This window comes from Phascolarctos cinereus, unplaced genomic scaffold (assembly GCF_003287225.1).
Source record: "Phascolarctos cinereus isolate Bilbo 61053 unplaced genomic scaffold, phaCin_HiC Scaffold_8;HRSCAF=390, whole genome shotgun sequence".
NCBI lineage: Eukaryota > Metazoa > Chordata > Mammalia > Diprotodontia > Phascolarctidae > Phascolarctos > Phascolarctos cinereus.
In genome coordinates, this window is record NW_027556291.1 from 75,489,268 (window position 1) to 75,503,848 (window position 14,581).

Genomic DNA, 14,581 nt, shown 5'->3' on the forward strand with positions numbered 1-14,581 from the left:
ATGACTCCTTTATGTGTGGTCATTAATTAATAAGAGTAACTGGGGGGGCAGCTAGGTGGCACAGTGGATAGAGTTCCGGCCTTGCAGTCAGGAGGACATGAGTTCAAATCTGACCTCAGACACTTGACACTTACTGGCTGTGTGACCCTGGGCAAGTCACTTAATCCCGACTGCCTCACCAAAAAAAAAAAAAAGAGTAACTGGTATTTCTATTGAATTTAGCAGCAAGCCCACAGAGGTAGGCAGAGCAAATGCTGTCGTTCCTCTTTCACTGACACCCAGAGAGGGCACAGGACTTCAGTTTGGGGCTCCAACCAAGGGACTCTTTCCACGTATGACCCCTGTTCTAGAATGAAGGGTCCAAACAGCATCCCTACAACAATCATCTGAGCTCTATGTTTGTGTGCGCGTGTGTGTGCTGTGTGTGTATGGGGCGGGAGGGGTGGGGGGGAGAAGAGAAGGGCTCCTGTCAGACTAATCTAATCTTCCACAGCAGAGACACAGGTCTGAGAGATACGAGGAAAGGGATGGATGTTCAGCTGCCCAACTCCATAAAAGCTTTGCCTTCTGTCCACACAATATACTCTGCACTGAGCTAGGAAAACACTGTCTAGACAACACAACAATGGCAGGGGGCGGGGAAGGGGCGGGGCAGGAACATACAACTGACTGGAAGGTTCTTTCTAGAAGGCAGTTCTCGACCCATTATGAAAAACACAGGCATGCCCAGTGGCTCTTGGTTTTGCTTTTAGCTCGGCCTCCTCTAATTCAGCACCTTTAAGATATCCTTCTTCCTAGCTGTGTGACTCTGGGCAAGTCACTTAACTCCCAATTGCATTACTAAAAAAAAAAAAGACATCCTTGCTAAGTCCTGCCTCAGTTTCCTCCTGGTTGTTCGAGTTTGGGCACTTCAGTTTCCTCAATTGTAAATAACCCCCATCCCCCATCTAGCTCATTCACATATTTACATCCAGATAAGTCATTTCTATCATAAGCATCTTTCTGATGTTAAAAATTGCTAAGAGAAACAAGTCTAGCAAAGCCAGGTTCTACGAGTCTTGAGAGGGAGAGTCAGAATTCGATCCTAGCTCCTCTGCCTCCAATCCCTGGCCTGTTTCCTCTCTGCCATCTAGTCTTTTATGGCACAATGGCTTCAATTTCCTTATTTGTAAATAGGAACTAGAGAATCCTGAAGGCCCATTGCATCTCAAAATATTATTAGTCGAAATTTTGGCCCAGAAGAAAATTGGTGTTTTCTTGCCCCCAAGCCTTCGCTCACACTATTCGTTCTGTCTGCAATGCCTTCCCGCCTCTAATCCTGACCAGCCTTCAGGTCCCAATTCAAGTTGCAGGGCCTCCAGAAAACCCTCCCTCTGGTCACTCTAGCCCACAGGACATCCTCTCTCTACTGAGCACCTACAGCGCTACACTTGGTGTCTGGGCCTGTCAGGGATTACCGGTCCTTAGGACAGTGCCTGGCACACAGTAGAAGTTAATAAATACTTGTTCGTTTGACTTGACCTGTTCTCTTTGCCTGTGTGTGTTAAGTCCTGGTCTAAGAACAAGAGACTCTGACTCATGTACCTGGGCACCTTCCTTGGTGAGAGCACTTCTCCATGAATGTCATAAATCCAGCAGAAGTCAAGGAAGAATGTGCTAGGCTTGAGAGCTGCCTTCTAGGCCAGGTTCCCAAGGTTCTGGACTATGCAACTTTGGCTAAGCTATCTCCTGTCCCTTCGCCTTGTTTTTCTTTTCATCTGGAAAATGGGCTATTAGGAGGACGGAGAAGATGGTAGATGCAGATGGCTTAAATCTCTAGAGACAGTGCTTAGCACATAGTAATGCGTTTCATTAATTCACGTGACAGCTACCATTCATTATTATTATTTTTTTAAAGACTATTTTCTGGGCTAGGTTTGTGATTTCATTGGTTTAAAGAATTCTCAGTGAGGAAATTCTGCCAACGTGGACTGGAATGAGCTCTTTTCACGTATGTTATTATTGTTGCTGTTATTATTATTAATGATTAAAAACGGGGCATCTTAGTTACATTGAATTTCCATTAGACTGCAAGTCCCCTGAGGGTAGGGATAGCCTTATTTTTGTCTTTGGGGCCCCTAGAATGGTGCCTGGCACACAGTAGGTATTTAATGAATGCCTGTTGATAGATCAGATTTTTTTTGCCAACTTATTACATTTAGGCATGGACACAGTTCTCAGGACAAAGAAGAAAGGGATGGACTGGATTTCCCATTTTGCCCACCTTATGAGGCACACCTTAGCATTAGTGGAGGTTGGCCCACATCTGCCCATCTAGCCTAATCTCCCACTAGTCCCCACCCCAGCTGGCCTCCCCTCCATTCTCCATTTCCAGAATCTGCTGCCTGTTGACCTTTGCTCTGGCCATTCCCCATGCTCAGAATGGATTCCCACTCCCCAACTTGATAAAGCCCCTCCCTTCCACTCAGTTCTAGCTCAGGTACCACCTGCCTCATGATGTCTTCCCAGAACTCTACCACCCTCACCCCAAAGAGAAACTGGTCCCTTGTTCCTCAAATGCCTCGTCCCATTTGGCCTGGTCCCTACTACTGTACTTTTGCTTACTCTGTACTTAAGCATACATCTAGTTGGATATATGTCCCATTCCCTTATCAAACTGTAAGCTCCCTGAAGGCAGGAACTGTGCCTTATTTCCTCTCTGTATCCTCAAGCATTGAGCACATGATGGGTGCCTAATAAGCAGGGGATTGAAGTGATGGAGTGAAACTGTCAAGGACCAATTACCAACAACCAGCCTGGCGTTCACGGTCAAACACCTATGGCACAGTCCTGGGGGGAGAAGCCCACTAGAGGAAGGGAGAGGTTGATACCAGCATCCCATGGCCAACCGGGCACAGCCATGGAGGGCCAGTCAGCCCTAGAGATTGGCTTCTGCCAAGTACCATAAGCCACAGAGGGGTCACTACTGTGGCAAGGTTGGCCTGAATGGCTGGTAAGGGAGCCGGGCCAAGCTTGGGCCTCCCAGCACCCCATGTCTAATCAGCATGCAAGAGAGACCTGCTGATCTGATCTAGCCCAGGGCTCAGCCACCTCTTCAGCCCTGAGAGCCCCCAGTGGGATTAAGCAGTACCACTGGTAGACCAAGGGCATGGGCCATGGGAAGAAGGAAAAAGAATGTGAGTTGGAGAAGAGGATACATGAAGAAGGGAGAGAGTTATCAAGGGAGTCTCAAACTATTGCCCCTAGGGCCCCCATGACATCTGATGGGGCAGAGGAAACACTGGGAGAGGAGGGTTAGAGAGTAGAACCCAGGAGCCCTGAGTTCTAGTCTAGGCTCTATTGTGAACTAGCTGTGTGGCCTTGGGTGAGTGAGTCACTCCCTCTTTTGAAATCTCAGTTTCCCCTTCTGTAAAATAAAGGGGTTAAACTAGATGAGCTTGAAGGTTCTGTGTTCTAAGGCCTCTCAAAATGTAGGCATGCTGTATTCTAAAGGCCCCTCTCAGCTCTGATATCCCTTGTTCTAAGAAGCCTCCCAGCTCTGACATCACTGGTTTGAAGTCCCCTTCCAGCACTGACATTCTGGGTTCTAAGGTTCTTCCCAGCTCTGACATCTCCTGTTTGAAGTTTTCTCCCAGCACCGACATTCTAGGTTCTAAGGTTCTTCTCAGCTCTGATACCCCCTGTTCTAAGTCCCCTCCCAGCTCTGACATTCTCTATTCTAAGGCCCCTCCCAGCTCTGATATTCCTTGTTCTAAGGAGCCTCCCAGCTCTGACATTCTCTGTCCTAAGGCTCGCCTCTGACATTCCCTGTTCTAAGGCCAATTTTACCTCTGATATTCTCTCTTCTAATGCCCCTCTGAGCTCTGACATTCTATGTTCTAAGGTCCCTCCCAGCTTAGGCATACTATGTTCTAAGGGTCCTCCCAGCTCTGATGTTCTGTATTCTATGACCCCTCCAGGTCTGACATTCTCTCTTCTAATGGCCTGTCCAGCTCTGACATTTTATCTTCTAAGGGGCCTTCATGTCTTCAGCATGTTATAGTCTAAGGGCCTTCCCAGCTCTGACATTTTGTGTTCTGTGTTCCAAGGCCCCTAGCAAGGAGATTGTAATCATTTCAGTCTGTGTCCCCTTCACTTCCACCGTCCATTTTCTTTGTGAGAGTGGTTAGCCCTCATGTCCAATTCTCCTTTACCCATGTCTTCCATCTCTATTCAAAATAAGGAAGATAGGCCAGATCATCAAAGACTCAGGAAACCTGAAGCAAAGGTCTTTTGGACTTCTGGCTTTGACTGGTAGACCACCTGAAAGATAAGGCAAAGGCCAAAGGTACAGCTTGTGGATGCCCAAGTCTTTCCTGATCACCTTTTGCCACTGTGGACAGATGTAGCTTAGTGCTTGGCCACTGAGTAGAAAGGGGCCTATTGTAGACTTGAAATGGAAGTCCTTGTCTGTAGTCGCATGGTGAAAACATTAACTATCAGATGTAGTCTTCATGACAAGCTCTACCAGCTGGGCCTATTTGTAGCAGTAGGGGAGGCCCCTAGTTGGCCTTTCCCTGGGAAGACAGTCGCCAATTCCTGTTGTAACAGGGAGAGGCTTCTTGTCAGAAGTAGGCTTTGCCTTCATTCCCAGATTCTCCTGCATCTGTGAATTATGAGTGCTTCTATTCTCCTCAACATTAGCCTGGATTTAGCTCACTGGGAAGCTGTGACCCTGGGCTTCTTTAGCTCCATCTCACACGGCTCTATTCTGGTCTTCAGCTGGTTTGTATGTTATGGGCCCAGACTGGCTGATGACTTGACTTTGTTCTTAGCCTTTGGCGTTGGCTCATCCGGCACTGCCTCAGAAAGTCATACTTACAGATAATTAGAAATGGAAGAGATCTGAAAGATCACCTGGTCCAATCTCTTCATTTCACAAAAGTGGATACTGAAGACTAGGGAAAGGAGGTGACTGTCTCCATGATCCATGTTGAAGTTTGCTGAAGTTAGATGAATGAACTCAGAGAAAGCAAAACCAAACTGGAGAGAAGGAAGGCCCCTTGGCCACTCTTCCTAGCTTATTTCTATGTGTCCACACACTCCGGTGGTGAGAGAGGACAAAGGCTTCCAAGGTAGGCTGCTCTGTTGGTCCTGCTGTGCGTGGGCAGGTCTTCCCTCTAGCCTGATGGGCTAACTGGAGCTCGGTGGGGTGCTGGGAGCAGAGCTAGGCAGAAGGTGAGCTGGTGACCATTCAGTTACAGATCCACAGCCCTTCTCCTACGCAGGCTCAGCTCCAGACTGAGTCAAGAGTCAGCCCATCAGAGACTTGGGTTGAGCTAATGAAGAGTGAAGCTTGCAGAAACAGGAAGCAATATACACGATGAGTACCACAATGTACAGGAGCATAGCTGCCAAAACTAAATGTTGTGTAGTCATGAGGATGAAGCTGGGTCCCGAGAAGAGAAGGTCCACGACTCATTATCCACCCTTTGGTGCCAAGGCAGGACACATGGTTGGGCTCATTTGGTGCCTTTGTTAGTCAGATCGAACTTCTCTTTCTTTGGAATCCTTTGTGTCAAGATATGGATGGCTGGGTAAGGAAGTGGCGGGGATAGACTCCAAAATGAAAGTGATGTGAAAAAAAGAGATCAGTATATCTTTTGGAAAGAGCCAACTCATTTGCTCAGGACATGTCCTTTAAATGCTAATGTTGTTTGATTCCAGGCTCGATAAAACACACACACACGCGTGCGCGCACACACACACACACGCGTGCGCACACACACACTCACCCACCACATACACCGCATACATATGGGCATGTGCATGCACGCGTGCGCGCGCACACACACACACACACACACACACACACACACACACATGCAGAACAGGGAGCTTAAAAAACAGATGTGGGATTTATGGCCTGAGCTGGAAAAAATGATATTGTCAGAATGACAGCTTTATGACTCAGTGATTTTCCAGTCAAGCATTTCATGTGGTGTCTCAGAGAGTGGGTAGAAGGACTAGGTAGGATGGAGGTAAAAAGTGAGGGGAGGAGGAAGCCTTCAGAATGAGCCCTCCAAACCAGAGACAGCCTAGGCCTTTTGTAGCCTTCCAGCACGAATTTTTTTTTTTCTCCTGCAAGCCTGAGAAGAGGGCTTAGAATAAAATTTCTGATCCAGAAATGACTACCTACTATGGACAGAAGCAAAGAAATGTGCCCCAGGATTTGGAAGGGAATCTCAATATGAGAAGGGCCCTCAAAGGACATCTGATCTAGCCTACCCCAAAGCAGAGGCACCCTCTATGATATTCCCAATAAACTGGTCACTCAGCTATGGCTTGAACAGTTCCTAAAAGAAGCCAGTCCTGTTATGGACAGGAAGGCATTTACCTGCTAAAGGGTCCTCCTGGGCCTCAGTTTCCTCCTCAGTAAAATGAGGGGTTTGGACTCAATGGTCTCTGCAGGCCCTGCCAGCTCTAGATCTCAGATCCTCTGTGTGATCTTGGACAAGTCACTTCTTTTCCCTGGGCCTCTATTTTCTCCTCTGCACCCTGAGAGGGTTGAATTGGTGGCCTCTGATATTTCCTTCCAGCTCTGGCTCTAAGCTCCTAGGATACCCAGAATAGCTGCCCTGGGTCTCTTAGCCATACTAAGCCACACTTAGGCCTCTGTTTCAGCTCACCTTTCCAAACTTACCTCACTAGGCACTTGGGCGAGGGCTGCTCTTACCCACAGACAGATGAGGCCTCTGTCTACATGGAAGTATTTCAGAGGCACTAGAGAGGTCCCCCATGCTGCACAAATTCCTTCCCCCACTCATTTAGTGATGCCTAAGACCCTCTATCAAGGGCTGTAGTTTTCTCATTCCCTGGAAAAGGCTCAGGATTAAAATGCTAATAGTCACCTGCTGGAAAGGGACAAAGGAAATGGAGCTTGACGCCCATGGGACATCTAGGTTCAAAGGGATGTGAGAGATGATCTACTCCAATCCCTTGATTGGAACTCATAAGACTAAGACTAATCACAAGATTTAACTAAGACCCAGAGAAGGAAAAGGACACAGAATCACAGGGTTTAGAGCTGAAAGGGACTTTACAGAGACCGGTCTCAAACAGATGAGGAAAATGAGGCCCTGAGTGGGGTCACTGCCTATTTGGACAAGGAAGGAGATCAGGAAGAGACCAAAGACTTCTGGGTAGGAAAAGGAGGTACTACACAGTGAGGAGAAAGAGGAGGCTGGGGCCTCCAAGACAAGGCTTCTCCAAGCTGGCCCTGGCCACATTCCGGCCTTCCCTGGTCCTCTCCTTTGCCGTTTATGCAGTCCTTACCCCTGTGCTGTGAACCAAGAGGGGTGGAGAGACCCACGGTGAGCTGCAGCAAGGGATGCTAGGGCTTGGGTGCCCCCCCCTCCTCCCCCCTCCCTTCTCCCCCCTCCCCCCGCCCCCCCACAGTGCCCAGCCCTCTCACCGAGCTCTGTGCCGCCAGGGAGGCAGGAGAAGGAGCTTCCCGGAGCTGGGTTACCTTTTTACAGAGGACCAGCTGGTGGTCAAAGAGGAAGAAGACCCTCTGCTGGTTGCGCCCGTACGGTTGGTATATCCAGGACATCTCCCCAGTGTAGATCAGCTCTGAGCTCCGGTCCAGGATGTCCTCCCCCTGAGAGAAACAAACTTAGGTCAGAGGCTGCCTGAGCTCCTTCAGGTTCCTCTCTCCCTCAACCAGGAGGGTCATTACTATGGTCCCCTGAGATAGAGAGGGTAGGGGGGAGATGGCAGACCTATTGGCCATGCCACCAAATGTGGAGAGAAGCAGCCCCTTATTTTACAAATGAGGAAACTGAGGTCCCGGGAGAGGAAGGTCACACATAGGATCCTAGCTTAGAGCTGGAAGGGGCCTCAGAGGCCATCTACTTCAGCCCCCTTAATTTACAGAGAAGAAAACTGAGGCCCAGGGAAGGGAAAGGACTTGTCCAGGGTCACATCACTAAGTAGAGGAGATAGAACTAGAACCCAGGTCTCCTCCTCCCAGTTCAGACTCTTGCTGCTTCTAGAAGAAAGGAAGGTGGACTGAGGAGTGGAAAGGGGGATGCTTTAATGGAGCCGTGCTGTGGAAGTTGGGTCAGAGGAGATTCCTTTCTCAGGCAGGATCAAACATGGCAATTTGCAGCTTCATTTGGTTAGAAATAAGACTGTGAGCACCCTTCCTCTAGTGTGGTGAGAGAATCCTGGAGGGAGGAGGCCGGAGTGCTGGGCTCTCTCATAACCAGGCCTCATGTTGGGGGAAGGGGAGGGGCTGTGTGTGTGGAGTTACTCTTGGAGTTGTAATTAAGGAGGAGACAGGAGGGCAGAGGAAGATAGGTGGGAGCCATAAGCACTGCTGAATCCACCCACCTAGGCTGCAGGAAGCCCTCCCTTTGCTCTCCTGAGAAGAGGTGGGGGGGGGGGAGAAGAGGAACTGACCCAAGTGAGGGAGCAAATGAGTGATGGAGCTGGGATGTGCTCAGGGCTCCTGCAGCCTGGCTCAGAGTTCCCATCAGGCCACGCTTGTGTTGGACCATTTTCTTTCCTTTGAAAAGCGTACGTCTGAGCAGATGGTACAGGCCCTCTCCTTTCCAGATGAGTAAAGGGAGGCAGGGAAAGGGAGAATCTACTCAGCCTCTTGTAATTGGGGTTTCCCCCCTCCCCTTGGTTAATTAAAATCTGCATATTAAAACAGGAGAGGTTGCTAACTGACTGTCTTCCTCGTCCATCACCCACAGGGAGCAACACACAGCTGTCCCATCCCTCGGCTAAAAAGCAATAGCAATGCCAAACTTCCCAGGCTACAGGCCCTGCACCAATGAGGACTCAAACCCTCAAGTTAGGGCAAAAGACAGGCCCTTCGAACCTCGGAGTAGTCAAGAGCAAGTAAAATCCTATATGCGGTCACTGGAGATCAGAGCTGGGAGGGGCCTCAGAACAGGGAATGTCAGAGCTGGGAGGGGTCTTAGAACAGGGAATGTCAGAGCTGGGAAGGGCCTTAGAACAGAGGTCAGGGCTGGGAGGTGACTCAGGACAGGGAATTGTCAGTCAGATCTGGGAGGGACCTTGTAGCACAGAAGGGGAACTTGGAGATCAGCACGTATAATCAAATTTTAGAAAACAAGAAACAGGGGCAGCTAGGTGGCGCAGTGGATAGAGCACTGGCCCTGGAGTTCAAATCCAGCCTCAGACACATAACACTTACTAGCTGTGTGACCCTGGGCAAGTCACTTAACCAAAAAACAAAAACAAAAACAAAAAGAAATAGAAACTGAGGTGCAGAGAAAGGACTAGCCTTCTCCTTGGCCACACAGTGCCAGAACCAGGGCTAGACCCCAGAGCCACTGGACACCAATTTCCATGCTCTTTTTGTCATATCTCACTGCTGTTCCTCCCCCTCCAAGTGAGTCCAAGGATGGGCAGCTCATTGGAAATGCTTTCCCCTAATAGAAATCAAATGGGCATTCTGGGCTGGAGTCCAGAGCTCTAAGCTGAGCCGGGAGGATACCTGGGAACTCAGTTAACATTTCCTCTTAATGAACTGAATCCAAAGTGGTGAAGCCCTAGAGGCGTGGAGGGGGAGGATGAGAATCTAGTGTGGAGGGCCTGTAGGGGAGGGGGAAAGGGAAAGGCCTGGCATCCCCTGGCAGGCTTCCAGGCAGCACCTCAGATGTCAGTAATGCAGGTGGAAGAGATACACCATATTAGAGAATGTGTGAGGTAGATGATGGTTTCAAGGTAATCCTGGCCTTAGCAAGAGCCGAGCTCTTCTACTCCAAGCTGTGGGACGCTGGGACAAAAATCTTTTCTCTGGGTTTCAGTTTTTTTATTTGTAAAACCAAGGGACTGGATGATTCTAGTGCCAGCTGTCTGTAATCAGTTTCCAACAGCCCCAAGATGGCCCCAGAGTGGGCCAAATGTAGCCTTCCCCTTAGCACTGTCCCTCCCATTTGGGTGGCTTCTGGGCCTTTCACGGACTCTTCAGCCTGGCAGAAGCCATGCAAGGTCCTCTGCTTCCCTGTCCCCTTCCCACCCCCTGCCCCTGCCTCTAGCCATTAAGTGGTGGTGTACATCCACTACCTTTGCCCCCAGGTATACCAAGCAAAAAAGTACTCAGTGTCCCTCTGGGTTAAGTGGCTGGTGGGTAGGTGACCTGGGCCATTCTCTTGGGGGAAAGGTCAAGCAGCAAGGGTTCAAATTCAGCTTTAATCATTAATTCCCTTCATGACCTTGGGCAAGCCCCACAATACTAGAATGTTAGAGTTGGAAACTAGGCCTCATTGAATCCCAAAGAGGAGGAAACTGAGGTCCAGAGAAGTCAAGGGTCTTGTTCCAGGTCCTGTAAGGAGGATTTGCAGAGCTAATGCTCAAACCCAGGTACTCTGCTTCTAAATGCAATATGCCCCCCCCCCCCCCGCCCATTGTACTTCTAACCAACACTGCAATCTAACTAGAGATTGATCTGTTCTGTGTTTGGAGGGCCTGGCTGATGGAGGAAAGAAAAGTGAGAGAGCTAGCTGGGCTCCTTCATGTGTCCCCATGGCTGTGCCAGGTCCAGGGGGTAGAGTTGGATGGCAAACCAGAGAAGATGCCCCTGGGGACCTTACAAGGCTGGAACACTGAACAGAGGACAATGAAATTGGCTGACACTTCTTCTGAGGAAAAATACGCTCTCCTTCTAAGTACATTTGCCCAGGGTCTCTGGCTTCCTCTGAGAAGGGAGGGAGCTGAGCTAGCTGGTCTCAAGGGTCCCTTCAGGGCTCTGGAGTCCAAGTTTCCTCTCTTCCAGCTCTGCTAGTCTATGATTGAATTCTAGTTTCTTCCCCATGCTGTCTGAGGTCATCAGGGAAGTAAAATGAGAAATCAAACTAGTCCCCCAGCTGATCTCGGGGGACCCAGGAGGCTGCCTCATCAGGCCACCAGAGCTCTCAAATCAGCACTCCTGTGGGCCTCCTCCACGTCTGGCTTTTTGTTTTCCTGAACTTGGATACCGGAGCCAATCATTCAATGGTAAACTGGAAGAGGCCCAGGGGATCTGCACAATCAAGCTGAAGGAGAGGGAAGCCAGTGAGAGAGAACTGCAGTCCCATGAAATCTAGCCCAGAACATTCGCTGGAAACTCGGGCTCCTGGTAGAAATGTTCAGGAGGAAGGGAGGCGAAAAGCAGCTGTCAGGGCCATGTTCTCTCTTCTTCTCAAGTGGATTTAATGAGTGTGAACAGTGGCAAAGAGACAGCTCGAAGGAATCATCCCAGCATCAGGGAAATTAAGAGATGGAAATTTCCCAGAAGCCTGCAGGCCTCTGGAACAGGCTCTTCCCATGGTCGCATCCCGCCCCCCCCCCCCAATCAGGGCCTGCTACTTAGCAGAACAATTGACGATTTCCTTTTCTTGTTCACCTAGGCACAGTTAGGGACTCGCCTGTCTAGAGGCAGAGGGACTGCTCAGCTACAGAGGGAATGGAGCCTGAGAATTTTTGAGCTGAAAGCAGTTGGACTCAAGGAGGGGAGAACTGGGGGGTGGGGATGGGGGTGTGGGTCAGGAGACCCAAGTTCAAATTCCAGTTCGGTCACTTACGAGCTGTGTGATCTCAGGCAAGTCACATAACCTCTCTAGTCCAGTTTCCAGGAGTTTGGTATAGATGGCCTTGGAGGTCCCTTCCAGCTCTAGAGCTAGGCTCCAATGTGTGACTTTGGGCCAATCCCTTCCCAGGGCCTCAGTTTCCTCCTTTGTAAAATGAGGGGGCTGGACTTGATAACCTCTGAGGGCCCTTCCTGCTTAGAGAAGATATGCGTTCTCGGCCTAGATGTGAAGTGAATGCCTCCTAGGCCCAAGCTCTTGGGTACAGGAAAGGTTGGCTTCTTGCTCTCTCCCACACCCCTTTCCTCCCAGAAAGACAGATAAAGCTCTAAAGGCTTTGATCTTTTTCATTTGGTAAATGAAGTTGAAATTAACATGAGGATGCTTCTGACAACCAGAAACATCTGGGAGTCAATGAGAGGGCAGACGGGTTTTCCCCTGCTGATTTCCAGGGCTATCATCCCTGCTTGCCCAATAGTGAAATCCTGGGAAACCTCGTTGCAAATGGAAGCCCTAAGAGGCTATGGGGTAAAGCTTCGGGGATCTCAGGCCCCACCTGGGGGCACGGTACACCGAGGTGCTGAGGGTAAGGCAGGAGTTTGGGGGCTTCTGGGTGCCTAGTGGTATGGGATATCAGAAGACAACTGAGGCAGGAGAGTGTGGTACAGCTGTGTGACCATTCAACTTTGGTCTACTTCTCTGGAAAATGAGGGGGTTGGGACTAAGATCCCTCCCAGCCCTGACCTCCTCTGTTCTAAGATCCTCCCAGCAATGACACTCCCTGTTCTAAGGCTCCTCCCAGCTCTGACCTTCTCTGTTCTAAGACCCTCCCAGTTCTGACACTCCCTGTTCTAAGACCCTCCCAACTCTGACACTCCCTGTTCTAAGGTCTCTCCCAGCCTTGACCTTCTCTGTTCTAAGGCTCCTCCCAGCTCTGACCTTCTCTGTTCTAAGACCCTTCTTAGCTCTGACCTTCTCTGTTCTAAGGCCCCTCCCAGCTCTGACCTTCTCTGTTCTAAGACCCACCCAGCAATGACACTCCCTGTTCTAAGGCTCCTCCCAGCTCTAACCTTCTCTGTTCTAAGACTCTGCCAGCAATGACACTCCCTGTTCTAAGGCTCCTCCCAGCTCTGACATGCTTTGATTCTCAGTAACTATAACCAACTTTAGCATATCCTCAGAAACTCCCCTCCCCTTTTCAGAGAAGACAAACCACTTGATTCCAGGAGGTAAGAACTGGAGGGGGGGGGGTTCACTCACAGGTTTGGAAACTTGCTTTGCCCACAGCCTAAGCACACTCAGGGCAGAAACTAAAAAGCAGATTAGGAAACGAGCACAGAGAGTCTCAGTATTCAGGAGAGATCATAGTTTAAATTCTGCTTCCGATGTTTCTAAGCTATGTGAATATGACCAAGACACCAACCTGTCTGTGCCTTGGTTTCCTATTCAGTAAAATGGGGACACTAATCCCTTCGGTATTTCAAGGATTGTCATCAGGAACAAATGAGAGAATATATGAAATGAGCTTTCTGAATCTTACAATAATACAGAAATGTTAGCCATTATTATTGTTATGGTTTTTGTAAAATGAGAGGATGGACTAGATCATAGCTGAGGTCCCTTCTACCTTGAAATCTCTGATCCTATGACCTCCTTGGGCCTCAGTTTCCTCCTCTGTAAAATTTAGGGGTTGGCCTAGCTGGATGACCTTTGAGCTAGCAAGCAGTTGTTATTAGAGGGGCTGTAGGCAGTTACTTGTGTTTTCATAGCCCAGGAAGGTAAGGATAGTCAGTAAGGATGGGGCCCAGCTCTGGCCCTGGACAAACATGCAAGGAGACAGAGGACCTACTTAGAGGTCCTTTCCACCCTGGCCCCCGTGTCCATCCACAGTGACCCAACTAGGCTTCTCATATTTTATCATTTGCAAAATTATGGAGTTCTATGTTCTACGGTATCTGTGTGCACTGACATTCTAAGTTCTTGCTCGTTCTGACATTTTCTATTCTATGGTCCCTCCCAGCACTGATAGTCCATGTTCTGAGGTCCCTCTCCTCCCTAACTTTCTGTGTTCTAAGGTCTATTGGAGCTCTGGCATTCTACATTCTAAGATTACTTCCAACTTGGACATTCTGTGTTCTAAGATCACTTTCAGTTCTTATATTCTCTGTTCTAAGGTCACTACCAGTGATGAGATTCTGTTTTAAGGTCCTTCCTAGCTCAGATATTCTGTATTCTGAGAGCCCTTCCAGCCCTGACATTGTGTGTTCTAAGATCCCTCCCAACTCTGCCATTCCCTGTTCTAGGTCCCTTCCCTGCTGACATTCCATGCTCCCTCCCTGCTTTGACATTCTACATTCCATACTCCCTCCCACTTCAGTCAATCCATCGTCTAAGATATCTGTTAGCCCTGATGTTCTCTGTTCTTAGGTCCTTCCCATCTCTGATATGCCAGGCTGCCAAGGCTCCTTCCAGCTCTGATCTTCTCTATTTTCTGTTCTAAGGTCCTTCCCAATGCGAACATTTTGTTACCTCTTTGGTTCTATGGTAGCATGGCCGCCCCCTCCCCGGGAAGGATGCCCAGCCTCTCCCATCTGGGTAATGTTATTCTATGGCCTGTCAGGTTTGACAGCTCTGGTCTGTGAGATGAATTTGTAATGCCTTTACTCCGGGTTCTCTCTGTGGTTACAAGAACAAAACACTAAATAATGCAGCTCAACATGTACCTGAGAGGTAGCTGCCTTTGATGGACTTGTCACTGCACCAACACATTCAAGTCACAAACAGTCTTCCCAGTCTGGCCTCTCAGAACTCTCTTGAATAGTTCTTTTCATCTGGAGAAAACCAGACTCCTGACTTTTGCAGAACTTAGCCTGGGCTCTTGAACCTTCCTGTCTTTGTACATCACACCCTATCCTGGAATGCCTTTTTTTCCTCCTTTCTCTATCATCCTTCGAGGCCCTGACCACAAAACCATACAACTGGAGAATTGGAAAACACCT

General features: G+C 49.1%; 1 protein-coding gene across 10 annotated transcripts in view; it reads right to left on the reverse strand.

Moving 5' to 3' along the window:
* Nucleotides 1–14,581, reverse strand: part of ARHGEF9 (Cdc42 guanine nucleotide exchange factor 9) — a 286,032-nt gene that overhangs the window by 16,533 nt on the left and 254,918 nt on the right. For 9 of the 10 annotated variants that reach the window (XM_078148017.1, XM_020979675.2, XM_078148024.1 and 6 more), the window contains one exon: nt 7,454–7,639. In XM_078148017.1, the coding sequence (XP_078004143.1) occupies nt 7,454–7,639 (186 nt within the window). The remainder of the gene's footprint in view (nt 1–7,453; nt 7,640–14,581) is intronic. The other variant, XM_020979676.2, reaches the window with a different exon arrangement.